Source organism: Lepeophtheirus salmonis, chromosome 3 (genome assembly GCF_016086655.4).
Source record: "Lepeophtheirus salmonis chromosome 3, UVic_Lsal_1.4, whole genome shotgun sequence".
NCBI lineage: Eukaryota > Metazoa > Arthropoda > Copepoda > Siphonostomatoida > Caligidae > Lepeophtheirus > Lepeophtheirus salmonis.
In genome coordinates, this window is record NC_052133.2 from 8,599,937 (window position 1) to 8,619,713 (window position 19,777).

General features: G+C 32.9%; 1 protein-coding gene across 22 annotated transcripts in view; it reads left to right on the forward strand.

The window, feature by feature from the left end:
- The window catches only part of Vinc (vinculin), a 57,752-nt gene that overhangs the window by 3,746 nt on the left and 34,229 nt on the right, over positions 1 to 19,777 (forward strand). For 12 of the 22 annotated variants that reach the window (XM_071886992.1, XM_071886990.1, XM_071887004.1 and 9 more), the window contains 3 exons: positions 13,742 to 13,849; positions 16,390 to 16,731; positions 16,792 to 16,936. In XM_071886992.1, the coding sequence (XP_071743093.1) occupies positions 13,742 to 13,849; positions 16,390 to 16,731; positions 16,792 to 16,936 (595 nt within the window). Of the gene's footprint in view, positions 1 to 12,065; positions 12,558 to 13,741; positions 13,850 to 16,389; positions 16,732 to 16,791; positions 16,937 to 19,777 lie in introns of those variants that run through there. The other 10 variants (XM_071886988.1, XM_071886993.1, XM_071886991.1 and 7 more) reach the window with 4 other exon arrangements.

A 19,777-nucleotide genomic window follows, 5' to 3' on the forward strand; every position in this document is an offset into this window, starting at 1 on the left:
TGCTTTTGCCTTATTGTAGGATGCACTAGTTAAAATGTAATAATATCATTTTTGTGAAAAAATGACTAATGATTAACAAAAAATATAACTTTTTAATTTGTTGAAATTAAGAATTTGTTGCAGAAGAGCGACACCCTAATTTATTAATTTATGCCGATTCAAAAGTATCATGACTTTTATACGTACATATATATTAATTACTTATTCATAAGGGAGACTTAACATTAGTTATTCGTGTCACGTGAATATTCATTCTACATAATTACATATGTCTCTAAACGTTTTTACTACATCTATGTAAAAACGTGGATGAAATTTTGATTCTTGGTTAGTTTGGATGTTTGATATCTGTATTTCATGTAAAAGTGATATTCAGTATTGTATTGGTCCTTATTTAGGACCTTGGTCCAGTCCGGTATAGTCCCACTTTGATCTCTCGTGACGTCATTGAGAGTATTTTTCCTCCTTTTAATTATTCCGTTATATAACAGAATAAATTATATATCCAAGTAACAGTATAATATGTTCGTATTATAATGAAAAATATAATATTTTTTGCAAGATATGTACAATAATCTTAACATATTTCATATATCTTATTTGGCTCAATAAACCATCGATATATTAAAGAAAAATTCCAAGTACCGACAGTTAAGGATCGGTCCCAAGGACCGGTCTGTAGGACTAATGGTTGTAAGGACGGTCTCAAAGACTGACAGTCCTAAGGACCGATGTGACCGGTCCTAAGACTGGACTGGACCTACACAACACTAGACTGACATAGTTCTAGGAGGATTCACCTTCAACATCAGGGGCGTCCGCACGGGGTGGGCTAGAGGGGCTAAAGTCCCACACAAATTTAAGATATTTGTATTTTAAAAAAAAAATCATTTTTTGTTAAAACTTGCATTTGAATTTTATTAATTTTTTTAATTTTATTCCAAAAAATTTATTTTTCTTTGAATATTTACGTATTTTTGAGGGTTTTTTTCTGAAAATTTATTTTTCTTTGAACATTTACGTATTTTTGAGGGGTTTTTTTTCTGAAAATTTATTTTTTTGTGAATATGTATTTATGCAAAATTTTTACAAAATATTTATAGTTTGAAACTTAATTTTTTTTAATAACTATGGATTTTGGAATTATTATTATACATATATACAACCATGCGGACGCCCCTGAACATGGATCGTAATGAAGTGAATACTACTTATAATGAGGGGTGTTATTTTTTTTATAATAAAATTGGCGCTAGGTAATTTTGCCTTACGGTATTTTGTCTCAAGGATGTTTCGCTTTAATATATAAATAAAAAAGGTTTATATGTTTTATTGATATTCTTTTTAAATTTTTAAATCAAAATATTTAATGTGTATTACTATAAAGCGCATTAAATGCTTGTTTTCTGTAGGAAAAATGATGGAATCATGTCCTAAAATTTCAAAAAATAATAAAGACGGCAACGATTCAAAACGAAGAATTGCTAATATCGTTTCTGTTAGTAAGATTCTAGAAAAGCCTCATGGATTGACATACAAGCATAATATGAGGCAAGAGTATAATGCAATCATTATTCCAAAGGAAAACAAACATTTAATGCATTTTATAGTAATAAAGATGAAATATTTTGATTTAAAAAAACTGAAAGGGAATATCAATTTCAACCAAAAATAAACAATAAAGACGTATATTAAGGCGAAATATCCTTGAGACAAAGTAGCTTTAAGGCAAAATTACCGGGCACCGATCAAAGTACCTTTAAATATGATTAAAGGAAATTTAAAAAAAAAGACCAAAACATGTTTATTACAAGTCAATCAACATTTAAAGATGTAAAACAAATAAAAGGAAAGATTAGGATTCTTTAATTTTGTATAAACCTAACAGATAAGTACTTTATGAGCACATGAGGAAGACTTCGAAACAGGAATGAATAGAAGACACAACATGTCGACAAGTGATTTTTTTTTCTGAGGGGGAGGTGCTATTATTCTGTGTGTGTTTTTTTAAACAGAAGAGAATGTATAAGCATAATAATTCTCTTCATTACAGGACATATTTCCTTAAGAAAAGATGCTAACATCTAACGAACATGGGAACTGTATCATGCATAAAGTTGATAATTCTGTAGAGAAAAACGCGTGCAAGGAGAAGGGGGGAGAAAGACTTATGGTATCCTTGTTTAAAATACTGATGTGATTATCCGCTGCCTGCTTTATTATGATTTTTGAGGGTATAACGAAAGTATTTATATGCAAAATGTTTAATGAAGATATACTACTTAGACGTTTTTTTATCCCTTAGAGTAGATTTGAAAACGTCACACTCCATGAAATTGTAATTCATTAATAACCATATTCTCAGAATAATAACTAATGAAACGACTAAGTAGAGTATTTCGAAATATATTTGAAGTTTCAAGTTTAAAAAGAAGGCTTAAATTAAATATAATCTACATACTAAAAAATAAACCATTATACATTTATGTTAAATATACAAAATTAAACAATTGTAATCATATAACTAATAATTACAATAAATTATAAATACAGAATATTGAAATAATAGATTCATCTAAAGATACTAAAGATTAGTGCGCAAAAACTAATTATGTAGTAATGCCCGGCGATATTACTCCTTATTAAGGGCATCAAAAAAAGATCCCCCCCCCCCGTTATTTATGCTTGTATAACAGTATACTATTATCGGGCATTATATTATAGAAAATGTTTGACATTCGATACCAAAGGCGCTCTGTAGCCGTTTCCTTGGTTGACAGTCGAACTCTCCCAGCTCACATGAGCCACTTCGTCTAATGGACTCTCACAGAGCAAGGAACGACTAACGTAGAGAATAGGATTTTATCCCATGGGGTTTCTGTAAATGCTTTGTTGGATTGATGAAGTCTAACTATCACAAACCTTAAACCAACTGGCGTGAGTCCTCAAAAGGAGGCTTAGAGTCAATCCCTGAAAAAATTGGCTTCCTCGTTGGAAGGCTTCCACGAATGAAGCATCAAGCCTACTTGAGACCTATGCCTATGTTGAGATCTCATACCCACGACTATATGTTGCCACTTCAAGGGAAGAACGGGATCCTCTTTATACACTCTTTTGTTGAAGGATGTATCAATTAACCACGCATAGTTCGTGAATAATGTATAAGGATTTTTTGTTGATCTGAGAGAAATTTATTAAATATAAGAGGATTAATTACTATTCTTGAATTTTATTATTGATGGGAAGATAGTTTAAGAATTTTTCTAATTTTATTACAATTTTTTTTTGGGTGTGTGCAGCTGATCTTTTCATATTAACGTCACTATTAAGATTTCTATTAGAATTTTTTGTCTTAATATTAAGTAATTGCATCGAACAATGAGAAAATAAACTTTGTAATGAATGATTAGAAGAACAATTATAGCATAAATAGTTCTCAAAGTCATAAACAAGTTCACAACATAGAGTAGAAAATAGTTTTCCTAAATTTTGGCATTGAAAAAATTGAGACCTTGATTTTTTATTTCGTATTATAATTTGATACACCACAAATACTTTGGTGATCATATTAAAACAAAAGTCAGTCGGAGAATAGAGACCTCCTGTATTTATTTGCTTCAAGAGTTTATGTTTAGACTCTTTGAGACCAGATTCACTGGAAGTAACCAAAGATCATGTCCTTTTGCTGAGTGTTTCCTTTGAAGTATACCTTTTTCGAACTCCCGCAGAAGGCGTCTTACAATTTACGATATTCCAATACTTTCTTACAACGGAGACAAAGTTTCCAGTAACTTTCCATGCAGGGTACGTTGAGGAGTAATACTGAAGAGCTGCAACTGTGCTTTCATGGACAATACTGACAGCCAGTAAAACGTTGGTTTTTTCAATAGGAGTTGAATTCACCTCTTTTGAAATTAACTTGTGTGCAATTTTGACATTTTTATGCTTTTCCATTTCGTATAAGTCAAGGATGTGCTGAAAATTTGGAGATGAAAGGTCAATATCATGATTTAATCATAAAAAACAAGTAAAGCTTTTGTAATTTGACCGCCATCCTGCCCTGTTCATCTTCCTCCAAAAAACTCCACTCTTTGTGCAGTAAAAACTTCATCGACCAAAGTACAAATATTTTCTCATTATCAGACAGGCTCTTGTAAATAAGTAGTGTTTAGAGGAAGAAGATAATCCAACATTCATAGTAAAAGACGATGAGAGTTTTTTCAAGTGGTTTGGTGATGGCAAAGTTATCATTTTAGGATTCACTCTGATATTTTTGTTAAAAATTGAGAATGTAAGATCCATTTCAATACTTTTTATGAATTTTATTTCAAGGAATGCTTTGGATGAACCTTCCAAGCAGTAAAGTTGAATGCAATCCTCTGTTCTCTTAGAAAATATATCTTCTAGAAGTTGTTCAATGACCAATTTGGAACATAAGTCCTCAAAATTGTCTACCGGGTCCATTTTTTATGCATGGATAAGGCATAAATTTTCAGAAGAAAGCTTTGCTGATGATGAAGCTTTCTTTGTTGTCCTCTCACGTTTTCCCGAAGATAAGTATTTTCGAAGATTAGCGAAAATTCTTAGAAGAGCAGACGGTTTTAAATAACGGGTCCTGAGTTTAGGATCCATAGACGATAATTGCTTCTTTCTACTCCTCCGACGATCATCTTAACTCCTTGTAACAAAATCCTTATCTTTATAACGGAGGGAACACACTCTTGAATACCTAGAAGGTGCCTAAGTTCCGTCAGTTTTCCTAGTTATGGCTCTAAGCCAGGCACTTTTTAAGAATTCATCTTGTGGGAAGGAGTGAAGAGAAACGGTAGGATCCTTAGGATCTTTTTTATATCCAGTCCGACAACTGGGTACACAACAACAAGCTGGCATGATTTTAAAAACACCTACAACATGGCATCAAATTTAATATTAGGACCTTCATTATAATAATAATATCATCATATAATAATTAATAATACGATCCTTATTATAATGAGAAAAGCTGATGTCAGAGTATTTGAAGAGCCGATTTAATCAAATTAATTAGTTTTTTACTTACAAAACTTCTCAAAATTAACTAATATTTCTCCGATGATATTAGATATTTATCCTTATGAGATGATGAATATGGGAAGGTAATGAGTAATGACTAATGATGAACAGTAACAAAGTTTGATTAAAATCAGAGAGATGATTCACCTAGTTGAATGAAAGTATAAATATTAGCACTCAAGGTGGAAGGAAAAAAACGCGGGAAAAGGGTGCGAGTCTTCCATATTTCTAGAATTCCATGATTACTTCTATAAAGACGAGAGCCTTCAACATATAAAATAGTATTAGTGAAGGGAAAATATTGCAAAATTAGAATGGCCACTCGGGGAGTGCAAACCTCCGCCTATCTTCATTTTTGTCTTATTGTTTGGTTCCTTCATATTAATATAAATTCATGCACAAAAGATAATATAAATATAACAATAATCAAGTATAATTCAGTGTAAGATGTTAACATTCAAAAATGAAAACAAAAAATCTATAGCTTCACCCGTTTTTTTTTTCCTTTTCTAATCTCAAACTGTTATTTTTTTCTACGATTTTCCCATGCTTAATTATTAGTATTATTGACTTGATTGTAATCCAAGGGGAAAACGTTCAAGGTGAAAATGTTTAAGGGCAATCCTCCTGACACGACATATCCAGGTGCAATGATTAATTAATTTTTATCATTATTTTGGGAAGAAGACTTGTTTATGAATTCTAAAAATCATGTGTTAACTATAAGCCCACTTCCCTCAGTCACTCATAACCTTTCATTATCTAAGTAGTAAGTACTAGGCTTGTATAATGTACACAAATAATAATAAAAAACAACACGTTTTTAAATGCAACAGAAAATCAAAATAAAACACTTAATATTAGCTTTGCAAGGGGGGTTTCTCATAAGCTGTTTTAATATATTATGACATTTCCCAAAAACAAGAGGGGTAAGCTTCCAGTGAAAAACTTATTTCTGTATGCGATCATGATTTACTCTTAATATTTATGTGTATAGTTAAAAAGCTTTAAGTATTGCTTAATAAAGATAGGACGACGGGTCTTAGATCCGGAAACTGAATCTTCAATAGCTTTATAGGATTGCTTTAATTTAAAAAAAGATACTATTATCTAGATATATCAGACGTAACATCTTTTAACTACATATCTTGATAATTGCCGGGAGCGGCATCTACATAAACAGTTGGATCGCGTGGTTATAACAATGTCATTATAAAATCCATTCTAATATTTATGTTCTAATCGTAATAGCATTGGGTTATTCATTGTTTCATAACTATTAATCAGTAAAAATGTAAACTTAATTTGGATCCTATTTTATTTAGGTCCGAGTGGTCCATAAAAATCTGAACACTTTTAATTTTTAGCTTAAGCCAGAGATAATTTTTTCATTAGCAATATAATTTCAACAAAATGAATACTATAAATAGATGTGTGCCTGAGCTCTCTTAATCGTTAATGTAGCCGGTCTTAGTGGAAATTATTGCTTCCAGGCGGTGGTGGCGGAAGGCCTGGTACCCGCTGCGGATGTAGTACCGTGTCATGATGTACCAGTGCTGGGTGACATTGGATTTGAGGGGATCGGTGTTTTGATGAAGGACACTGCATGCTTTCCTTCGATTTGCAAACGAAAGATGTGGTCAAGGGTTGTAACGGAGGAGAGATCCCCCACTTGCTGTTATCAAAAGTAGCCTCTCCACCCTCACAAGGTTTTTCCCAACCATTTTTTTTATACTCTCTGGAGAGTTTGGAGTGAAACCCCCTAGATCTCCTACATGGGACCTCATTGACTTGAAGGGATTGACCATCAAATCAGTATTCATTTATTATATATGTTATTAGTCAAACGATTGTAATGCTGAACTTTTTTTTAACCTTTTGTGTGACCTTGATCTTATGCTGTACATGAACTCCCCTTAGGATACCCACAAAAAGACACTAACTTGAGTTATGTAATACATTTTCTTCCAAATTTATGGTCGATTATGCATTTTTAACGGGGATTTTAACTGCTTAAAATTGAATGACCTCTTAATGTTAACTTATACCGGGTGGTTTATTCACATCTGAATACTTACTAATTCAATAATTAATAAAAGTTGAGTGATCGAAATTAGTTTATATTCCGATATATTAAAGTATTAAGAATTTGTTACATTTGAAATGTGATCGATGAATTTCCATTAAGAAACTCCAAGCAATTGGGCGTCTCCTGTACCACCGTCTATAGTTTTAGCAAGTCCGAAACGTTAAAAAGGAAGAAGGGCTCCGTCAAAAAGGCCAATCTGGATACAAAGGAGTTAAAATAAATAGCCCAGGGCAGTCATGTCAATGTGAGCCCATCACAACAGACTGTCCAGAGAGCTATCAAAAAAGTGGTTGAAAAAATCCTTGTGAGCGTAGAGACTGGAGAGGGCACTTCAGCAATGAAAGAAACCCATCACCTCCCAAGCAAGACACTTTGAATGATACTTTTGAGTTATTTTTAGGCACTTTTAGTCCCTGCATCCCTGACGCCAACCTCTGCAGTGTGCGTCATTCAAACAGTGAGGCCCTTAAAACCACTTTCAGCCAGCATTGAGACGATATAACAGACGAATACATCTACTGTGGATTACAGGACTTCTGCCCCCGCATGGATGCCATCATTACATTAATGATTAAAGGAGCTCAGAAACACATCTAATTAGATTATTAATTTTTGTTAAAATTCTGTTGTTAATAAATATATTATTTGTTGTTGAAGTTTAAAATTCAAATTTTAATGGGTCACTCAGTAAACAGGGGGACATCATCATATTCAACTCATGTGTAAATACATTAGACTATAATCTCTTTCTCGAAAGATCTTGATCATATTCATAAATTAATATAATACGTGTTGCAATGTTCAATTTATGTGGGATCCTCGTCCGCCTATGTAAATAATAAATTCATACAGGGTGCACAAGATGTTTGGTTCAAAAATTCAAAATTTTATTAACTGATTTAAAAAATTGTGGACAAATCACAGAACCTGGATCATATTCGATATAACCTTCATTAGATGCAATGACAGCCTCAATACAGTGCCTGAAGCCCGTACAATAGGGTGGTTTGTTTTTAACTTTTTTCGAATTTCGAATATGGCTGGTTCGGAAAAGTTGGGATTTGGTAGGCAAATAATCTCTGTAACATTTCATTGCCCTACGATGTCGTCTTTAGGGTGCACATCTAGTTCAAAGTTAGAAGGGAGACAAAAGTTCTTTATTTAATCCATAAGGGTTAAACACCAGCATTCATCATTATTTTGCATTAATTCATTATGATCGACATTATTCTAACATTTAAGAAAGATTAATAAAGTCTCTCTTCTAAAGGAACTCTACGGAGCCAAAAGAGAAAATAATATAAGAAAATTTTGATCCTTTTAGGAGAAGGTAAAAAAAAAAGGATGCGCACTATACGCGGATCATCAAGTTTTCTTAACTTCATTCTCATTTTATGTTCCTTAGGACAATTTTAGAAAATGAATGCTGATAACATTTTTGTTGGTAGACTTCATGTCATCCACATTTTGGTGTGGGGTTGTATTTGTGATGCCCTTTTGGCGCCACACCAAAAGTAATCAAGGGGGTTCAAATCGGGGGATGATGGAAGCAATATGTACATGGGCCCATATCTCTACTAATTGGAGCTTTGGACGTTCTTGGCATGCTAGATGTTGTGGACGGTCCACAAATTGATGCCAAAGATAGCAGTACGATGTCTTTTCTCCTGTTGATTCATTTGGTGGTCCATTCAAAACGAAAATAGCGTCAAAACGAAGCTAATTTATGATGCAATCACTAAATAAAATAAAATAAAAATACGCAACATTTTACTCAAAAAATGCAGGTTAATCGATTGGAAATTTTTCTCCCGCACTTTGTACAAGGTAGACAGTCCCTTTCATTGAACCTATTTTATTCATTCTATTTATTATTGAGGATTGGTTGCATGACCATAAATCAAATTAGAGGGTTATGGACGTGTAGCAACGCATTTTTTTGCTTCCATAGGCTTTGCCGGCTCCATGTGAATTTAGTTACGTGTCATAATGAGTACATTGTGTTATTGATTGAGGGATTCGTATATTCGTTTTGCCTTTATCATAAATATTCCTCTTTAGTAGATTTTTTACATGCCTTAACAGTCTTCGTCTTCACGTAAAGGGTGGTTGTTCAATGCTCATACAGGGTACGGCAACTTCAATTCATTTTTTTATAATGCGCGGCAATTAGGCTGCAAAAACACTAGGGAGGTGGGTTTGGTTTCATTCTAGAGGCAAGATTCTAAAATTTTCTTGGAAGTACAGTCAGATCCTATCATGTTTTAGAGTAGTGAGGAACATGCGTTTGCAGCAAAAAAATAAATATTGCCGAAAAATAATTGCGGATAATATTTTATCAAATTAAACTAATTGCAATTTAGCTCCTGAGTGCGATTGATAAGAATCCGTTAATTGCTTCAATTTCTAATATACTAAAAAGGATTTTTTTCAATTCACTTTCACAATTTGAAACGCAAATAACTCCACGGACAAGGATACCAGAGTGCTAAAATTAGTGCCATCAAATTGTTGTTAAACAAAGATTCTAAATTGGAGCAGTTTCCACAAATGGGGTATTTGAAACCGGATTTAATGCGGAGAAACCAATATTTTTAAGACCTTTGCAGAAATTTCAATAACTAATCACTGAATAAACTAATTATCAACGACTATAAAATAAGATATGTTCCCAAAATAATTCTGCATCTTTTAATATAAAATAGCTTTGCCCTTTAAACTTCTCAATGAAAAGTTATTGAAAGAAAAACAAAAAAATAAAAATGAAAAAATCACCGGGTATTAAAATACACCAATGGAGGACTTCACCTATATGATATGTCTTTCAAGAATATGTAAAACAAAACTTTAAATGTCTACCATCATTATGAAACAAACAAACAAAAAACAGTTCTGATTTATAAAAGGTGTTTTATTCTCTTTTGGAAAAAGGAAGTTATGTTATAATACGCTGTATTATGTAGGATTTAAATGATGTTCTTTGATAGCCTTATAGAGTTTATATCAGAGGGTTAAATTCCCATATATTTAAAGTGTTGATGATTTTTTGAAGGATCCTTTAATGAGAGTACTTGAGCAAGTACATATTCAATTTGCCATGAGTTTATCCTTTCAAAGCGATTGTACAAATACCAATTACAACATTGATTATACTCCTAGAGGTCAAAACTCGCACCTGACTATCAGTTTTTCCATATATAGCTTATTGTCGAGGGTGTTTGCTTTTTTTTGTTGTTCAAACTACGTAGGAACATTCTATACTTATGTTCTAATGTTTAATACATTATTATGTTTTTCTTTGGTGATGTTCATTCGTTTTTTAAAGAAAGAACTATTGGCTTATTTATTTATCAAATATATATTTATGTTTTATACCTATCGGTGGTCATTTTGGTAAACTGGTTATCTTTTTAATCTGATGATGTCAATTAGTGTTGTGTTAGTCCTTATTTATTCGGTCCAGTCTAAGGATGGGCCCTATTAAACATTCGGACCGATCCTTAAGACTGTCGGCCCATCCGACTGTCAGTACTAGAAATAAATTTAAATAAATAAAGTTTAGTGTTGTCATCAAGGACCGAACTTTAGTAGTCTTAAGGATGAACTAGAACGGACAGACAATAAACTGGACGGGACTGCATGCAGTCTTCAGTCCTTAATAAAGTCTGGTAGAACACTAGGTTTTTGCCTCTTTTTTTCCGGCAAAGGAAAGTGTGGACGCAGATTTTCTGTTTCGCGAGAGTCTAAGAACTTGGATCCTTTAACCCCTAGATTTTACATTAGACCAAAGGGAGGGGTGGGGTATTACACCTAGGGTTGTGTCGGTCCTTATTTAGGACGACTAAAGACTATAGTCCCTTCCAGTTTACTCTCAGTCCAGTCTTAGGACCGGTCCTATTGACACTTAGGACTGCCGGTCATTGGGACTTGTCCTATTGGTTGTTGGGACTGTCTGCCATTAAGACCGGTCCTTAACTGGCAGTCCTTGGAGCTTTTTTAAGTTTTTAGGATATGCAGGACTGAACTGGAAAGGATCGAGACTGAATTAGATGGATTGACGTCTTCAGTCCTAAATATCTTAGTAGTCTTTGTTTCGACAAAGTTATTTTTATTATAGATGTGCTAAGTGGCGGTGTTGAGACTCGGTCCAAGATACATTTAACTTCATGTGACGTTATTCTAGGTCGATGCTCCTTATTTTGAAACATAACTGAAGTCATCAAAAATTCATCTACAGAATCGATTTAGTCCCAATTTTAAATAAGACCGATCCATATATCACGTCATTACCTTTGTTACTTCAAGCAATCTTTCCTTTTAAAAAAAGTGAACTAACGCCCAAAATAATTCCATAGTTGGTCATTTCTACCCAACTATGGAATGATTATTCACCTTAAAAGAGCTAATTCAAATTCAACCAATCAACACTTAGAACATTGATTCACAGCTGACAACAAAATAGAGTATATATTGTTGCGTTAGCAAGGCCACACCGTGATTTAAATAAACAATTTATTTGAGACGGGTCCTGACCGACCTTCTTTAAAGGACCGAATGAGTTCGGTGCACTACAAATCAGAACGGGTCTAGGATTTTCAGACCGAACCTCAAGTCTACTAGTAATATAATATGTATAATTACTTCATTTAATGAGTCAGTGATGAGTATTGTTTTGATTTGATCTGAGGAATTTATTGAGGCTTTATCATGACTTTTGATATGTGGTATTTGAAGAGATTAAATACGTCCCCAAGTAGAGTTTTTTGGGATGTTTGCTCACAGTTGGGATATCCATTGAGAGCTCGTTGTGTAATTGAGTGAAGGAGAAGGGAATTGATTAGAATTCTCTTTCGTTCCCCTCCTCTTTATATAACTATAAGCAAGAGCAAAATTGCTGTTAAGTAACATCATCGCGTACTGATCCATTCCCGTAAAAAACACATACCTATTTATTAGACCCATAATTTTTGCGTGGGTGACTCTAGTGGATGCATGTATGTTTTCTTTTTGAGTAAGTAAGTCTCAGCGACATCATATCAAAGCGGTTGGAGTCACTCAAAGAGTAGATGTTGTTCGTATATTATTTACTTCGTGCTTCTTGAGCAAAGGAGATTGGATTCTCGGAGATTATTCTTGTTGTTTTAATACGCATCTTGTCATGGACGACTACTCTGATATCATTTATTGTCGTCGTCGTCGTTATTAGGGTGTGTGTTTTTTACAAAAAGAAAAAAAAGAAGAGAAGTGTCCTTTACACAATATATTAAATAGGAAGTCCTCCTCTCCTGATTGGCCAATTATCATTAATTATGTTTCGAACAGTAGCTCTTGGTCAAATATTAGAGCCAGTCGTTTTGCAGGTATGGAACATGTCCCATCTTTATTCCATTTTCACTCAGAGTGCATCAGAGCATGGGTACTGTTCTGACTAGTATAATTATTTGGTTATTTCTGTTGTGTGTTTTTGAATTAAAAGTATCTGTGTATCTCTAAATCATTATTTTATACTTATTTATGTCATTAGATTACATTTTGAATTTTGATAATAATTATTTTAATACGTAATAGCTTTAATATCGTATTCATCTGTAGGTATATATTAGTCTGTTCCGAAATGATTGTGGCAAAAACATTCCATAGTTATTCAAAGACTAAATAGCTAATGCCTATATACCACATTTGCACATGTTTCTCAATTTGATTTTCGTTCCTACTATTTGATACGCTACAAAATTGGGCAAAACAGTGTATGAGATCCATTCCAATCTTACTATCCCTGATGCCTTTTGTAGTCATGCAACCATCTTTCGGTAAGCTTTTGAGATGTGGGATGTCACTTTAAATCTCGTGAACGGTGCCCATCAGGACGTCTCCGGGAGACCTGGTAAAGAACAAACCCCGATAGAGTGTTTGAGGGGTCTTAGCAGAGCTGTCCTTCCCCTCACAGCGGTTTTAAGAATCTTGACTGATGATCTCCGCTTCCAAAACCTCCTCAGCATGTGAGTATCATATTCTCTCGCCCAGGTCAACAAAGATGAGCGAGTTTTTTTCGCGGGGAAAGGTGGAGACGATCAAACAGAGTCCCTACATCCCGGATCTCAATCTCTCTGACGGATTTATCTTCTATAAGCTGAAGCACCTGCTCTAGTATTACGATTTTGATAGCCATGAAGACTTCACACATGGCGTTCAGCAGATGATTAAGTTAGGGAACGAAGAGGAGCTCTCCAGGCAGTTGCGGGAGTTGGAGAACCATTACCATAAGTTTATCCGAGTCAAAGGAGACCATGTGACATGATTGAGTACTTTTTTTAAAACTTTTGAATGGGATTTCAATCTCAATCATTTCGGAACAACCTAATATATTGGCAGCGGTCAGTTAGTCTTTTCACTCTTTCTCAAACATCTGGTTGTATTAATTCAGTTCTTACATATTAGGACTCCATTTTTTTTTCATAAACACACTTTAACAATATATCTATTAGAGTTAAAAGAATCGATTAATTATATATAATTTACTAATTTTCGCATCTCTTATATATAAATGATATTACATTTATCCACATGTCCAATTAATTTGAAACTATATTTATTCTGCAGGTTTCCAGACTGGTTATAATCCATGAAGAAGGAGAAGCTGGACATGAAATGCCGGACCTTGTGCGACCGGTTCAAGCTGTTTCTAAAGCAGTTCATAATCTCGTCAAGGTAAGTGCATACTTTATCAAATCTGACTGTTTGTTTGTTCTGTCCATTTTGGATAGAACTGTCGTTCTAAGTATTTATCAGTCAACGTGATTATTTTCTCCAACAAACACATTGAAGGGAAATAAGTCCTTATTTGGTCTTCGAATAATTTATTTGCGTGTGTATGTATATATTAATTACAACCCGTTTTCTGCATCGTTTTTGCAATATGTGTGATAGAAGTGCAGTTTGAAATTGTGTAAACACTCTTGTTCTTAAAAATGTAAACCAATTATAATTTATGTCATTCAAAATAGTTTATATAGATAGGAGGTTAGACATTGTTATTGTCTAATTTCGAATTTAATTCTCATTCGATTGTCATATTTATTTTTTATTATCTTTGTACTAGTTCTAGAAAAATAATGTTTATATTTTATGATAGCACAAGGAATTTATCTTTGAGTGCAGAATCCAAAACAGATCTCAGTTTTTCTCTCAATCATCGGAATTATGAAATATCTGTGATTATAGTAATTCGGGATTATTATCCTTCAGAGTAATTTTGTACCTTTAAAACAATCCCAAATTAAAAGTAGGATTAATCAAACTTCTGTAAAAGGGTTTTTATTGATTCTTTATCTTGTACTCAACTCGATATATTTCCATTTTTAGGCTAATAAATGATGAAAAATGCCACTCTTCATTAGGCCCTCATAACTTATTCATAATACATAGTGATGATAAATATCATGGCTTATATTATAGAAAGATATTCAATGAATTCATCTCCAAAGAATTTTTCTTCCATTTTCTATTTTTTAAGTGAACCCATTAAGAAATATTAAAATTATCTACACATCAAGAATGAATCGCTTTGTTGTTTAGATCCTGGTATCTCATTCCCAAGGAAGGAGTCCATCTTACTCCTTTATGAGGTCTAGTATTTTTCCTCGGATGAATTATCCTCCCGTCGTCCCTTGTGGAACTCGGAATCCGAATTCGAACATCTTTTCAGATGGATGATCAAGTTTGAAGTATCTTCTTTCGATTGCCTTGATCTTCCTTTTATGAGGGATGACGTCATGAAATTGGAAAACAATATGATGATAATGTTGACCATTTGCCTGTACAGCCCCATAAAAAAGGGGATCATTCCAAAATGGAACGAAAATACTTGGAGATGCATATTTTTTATATATATCTTTTTTCAATTATACATTAATTACGCTATAAAATTCCTCATCTCTATGTATTATGAACAAGTTATAAGGGTTTAAAATAGAGTGCCGGTTTTCATCCTTTTTTAACCTAAAAATGGAAATATATCGAGTTCAGTACAAGATACATAATCAATAAAAACACTTTTCAATCATAAAAAACCCTTTTCCATAAGTTTTATTAATCCTACTTTTAATTTGGGGATTGTTTTAAGGGTAAAAATGACTCTGAACGATAAAAGCCCCGAATTACAATAATTCAAGAAATTTTAGAATTAAGATGACTGAAAGAAAAACTGAGATCAGTTTTGAATTCTGCGCTTATACTTAAATTCGAGTATTGTCTTCAATCCATTTGTACAAAATTTCTCTCAAATTATTACCCTGTGTAATTCATGCTGCAATTCTATGTTAATTATGATTTCTATTCATGTTACTCAAATTTTAAAAGATGAAATGTTTAATAATTTTGTGTCACAAATCCCAATGATTAAACGTTCATTCATTTAAATATCAAAAGTTTACAGCGATATACATAAAATTAAATTTTTTGGAAAAAAAAAATCAAAAATCTACAACTGTTCAGAAAAAATTAAAATTTCAAATATTAAATTATCTAGTAAAAAGAAAAAATTCCTTAATTTGGGAGGCCACACCCCTTCCAGTCCACCCCCTGCTGAAGCCCCTGTTTTATCTTTTAACATTTGAGTAAAATCATTTTAGAATATGTTTATAATTTTTTTGTCAAAATGTCGGTTCGGTAAGGTATCTGCACCCGTTTAGTAGACATGCCCACAATATTTGCATGTCTAGTTTTTTAACAGATAAAAAGATTAAACGTCTATTGGTGTGCTCTGCAATTTTCTTTTATTGAAAAAAAAACCGTGGGAGAAAAATAATTTAGACGAAACTTATTTAATAACGTTTTAAAAATTGTTTATTTTTCAAAATTTAGCATTTTGTAAAATAATAATAATATTTTAGGAATTAAAATTAAATTGAGGGAAAAAATCTTTAAAAACGTTTGTTTCAAACGTTTTTAAAGATTTTTTCCCTCAATTTAATTTTTTCTACTCATTTTTTTTTTCAAAAATAAACAATTGCGGAGACCACAGAAAGACGTCTAACCTTTTCATCTGTAAAAAAAAACAACTTACAATGCAAAATGGCTGATATTAAGAACATGTGTTGTGGACATGTGTACCAACATGATAAAATGTAGAATCAAATGAGAATAGATTTGGGAATGAGGAAATAAAGTTTTCTTATTTATCAGAGTAGTTCTTATTGTATACATAGATGGAGCTGTATTTATAAAATTTCATATATCCATTCATTCAGGTGGGCAGAGAAATGGTAATTAGCTCGGATGATGCCATCCTTAAACAAGACATGCCGCAAGCCTTATCCAAAGTGGAAAATGCTGCACATCTCCTAGAAGATGCCGCTTCCATCAGTCAATTGGATCCTCTCTCCAAATTAGCACGCTCTAAATTAATAGAGGGCTCACGACTTATCCTTCAAGGAACGTCCAATGTTCTCATGGTATTTGATGAGTCTGAAGTCCGTAAAATTGTTAGGGAATGTAAAAAAGTATTGGATTATCTCTCTGTGGCTGAAGTGATTGAGTCCATGGAGGACTTGGTACAATTTGTCAAGGATTTGAGTCCGTGTCTTTCTAAAGTATGTGTAATTTTGCTACTCCTTGCAGTTGCATGATTAACCATTTTGATTCTGAATTAGGTTACATTTGATGTCGAAAAACGTATAGAGGACCTTACACATCAAGTACATCGGGAATGTTTGTCCAAATGTGTGGAGCAAGTCAAAACACTCGCGCCTATTCTTATCTGCTCCATGAAAATCTTTATTCAAATCCTTGTAAACGGTAGGAATATTGTTTTTTTTTTTGTTTTTTTTTCCTTCTATTTTTTATTATGAGTAGTGTTGGATTTCGGTTTGAAAATCCTTGATAGGTCTGAGACCCTTATAATCTTTGTACATTCGATCCAAGTTCTGTACGGACCGGTCCATAGTAAAATTTGGTATACACAAAAAAAGAGTTACTTTTTTTTTATTTCTAGAAAAAGTCATTACGATCTACGATTTAAATTGTGATCCAGGGTTTAAATTTTAGTCTGCGATTTATATTTCGCTCCAGGGTTTCAGACTGCGGTCGGGGCCGAATTATCGGTCCAGGTCGGTTTATAATAAATCATTTAAAACCCTCTACGAAAAAAAAAGTCAATGTCGAACTGGGCCTCAGCTAAAAATAGGAGGGGTCCACATTTTTAGATCCGGGTCGTTTTGGATCACGGACGTCAATATTCGAGTAAATTTCGGATACAAATCCAAAACCAAAATTAAATGGATACTTGTCTCGAATTTTATTCACATTATACCCTAATTCGGACGTAAATAAAATAGGATCCTGATTTTTGCTCATTACTGATGCCCAAACAATGAATAACCCACCCAATGTAATAAATATTACAACATAATGATTAGTTTTTATTATAATTATTGCTATAATAATATTGGACTCGCTGTTACGTTTATTGTATATTGCAACAACCTCTCTTCGAAAAGGAAACGAAATCATATTATTTATTTGAACTATGTGTACATTTGTTTTGGGCACTCACTTAGCAGTAATTTCTATTACTTTAGCTACCTACAATAAAATTTAAGAGTGAGCTCAGATAGTTATTTGATTCAATTTGGAGGTCAGTAAAGTGGGTTTGATCCTTTGGGTATCCAAAGTAATTCGTTGGGCTACAATTTGTTTTTGTTTTTTCAAAATGATGAATATTATATTCTATTGTATCACTTCAGAAAAGGAACTTTAATTAAACTTTTGAAATTCAACAACATAACTTTAAATTTCAAACTTATGAAATTCAGAAACCCTAACTTTAAAATTTAAACTTTTGAATCCCTTTACAAATAGATAATGCCGTTAAAAAAAGTCATTTTCAAATAGATATTGCCGTTAAAAAAAGTCATTTTCAAATAGATATTGAGCTCGAAAAAACCCCCTTTGAAGACTTAAACTTTACAAACATCATTTTTTCATTAAAATACACCAGAAGATCGAATTAATAGGTCACCCTAAAAATTGGATACACACGCTAAAATAAAAATTTAGACGAAGTTGACCTTTTAAGTTACTTTTAACCTTTTATATGATCTTAAAATTGTACTTTATAAACTTAAAATGTTGTATAACTTTTATTTTAAGAATAAAATTCTTTCATAGCCACGATATTTTCGAGTTTTTTCATATTACTTAGAAAGTATATTTGAAAAATACGAAAAAGTGAAAATTAATTTTCGTGGGGGGTTTCTAGAGGCATAAAAATGCTCTTGTATCCAAACAGTTGGGCTAAATTAATTTGCTCATTTTCATGAATTAACAAATTATTAAGGGGGAGGGGGCCTTAATAATTTAAACACTATCAATGACGTAGCGAACAGTCATTTTTAACTTCTGTAAGGTCCAACAAGTGGGACTGGCCCGGACCGAAGTCCTCGGCCCTTAACAAGGACCGACACAACAATAGTTACAACCTCCCTGACAAAAAACTTGTTGTCAAATGGTTCTAGAATGTTATTTTCCATTTTTTTACAATTTGTCGGTCTTTCTTTCAAGTTTTTGATAAAATTTCCCATTTATGAAAACAAAAAAATATTGTGTTAAGCACCCTCAAAAAATCCTTCTAACGGCTCTGACCGGTTATAGTCTATATAATAAAACTTTTATGATTGGATGTCCAAGCTTGGACTTATGTCCATATATTAGGTAGACTGTTTATCTTTAAATATTCTTCATACAAAAGTGAGGTATTGAATTATTTACACATTTATAAATACATTTGCTACACAGCCTGTGCAGTTCTCAAAATATCCATGTGGCGTTCATATTTGTATGAATTATAAATATAATTATTCATTTTATACCCGTTGTGATCTATTGCCAAAAAAATAAATAAATGCTCTAGAAAATGGCGTTTTTCCCTTCATCCTCTAATTCTGAGTGATGAAAATAATATTAGCTTAAGTAAAAAGTTCTGAGCGTTTTTCACAAGATGTCTTTAGTGAGCTATATCTCACGTTTAATACATTGCATAAAAAAACTGAAAGGTTAAGCGTACATCTTCAAAAAAGTTAATTTACAGTTTTGTGTATGGCGAAACCAGTTTTGTGTTACAGCGTTCCAAAATGGAGGTAAAAAAAGAGAAAAAATCGATATGGATATATTCTTCAGTATCAATACGGCCATAACTGAGCAGGCGGCCGAAAAAAATTGTGCTGTTTATGATCTAATACAGTATTGAATGCAACAGCAAAGTTTTGGTAATCTGGACGTAAAAGATGTCGATAAAATAATGGAAATCTTCGAGTTAGACCAGTATGTGAGCACTTATTCCATTGCCAAGGAACTAAAAGTTAGCCAGAAAACTGTTTGAAACCATCTAAATCGGATAGTCATAAGTATGTTAGTTTTATTGTCAAAATAAAGTCAAAAAAGCCTGACAACTATTATGATCTTCTGCTATGTTAAAGAAAAAAAGAGACCGAAAATCAACATGGTCACCCTGATGATTTATCAGTGTTACTAAATTTTTGTGCCAGTCCTTCCGACTTTCAGTATTTAGACGGATTTATATAAAAAAAAGAAATGGAGTAGAGTGTCGTCATCAAGGACCAAACTTTATTAGTTTAAGAA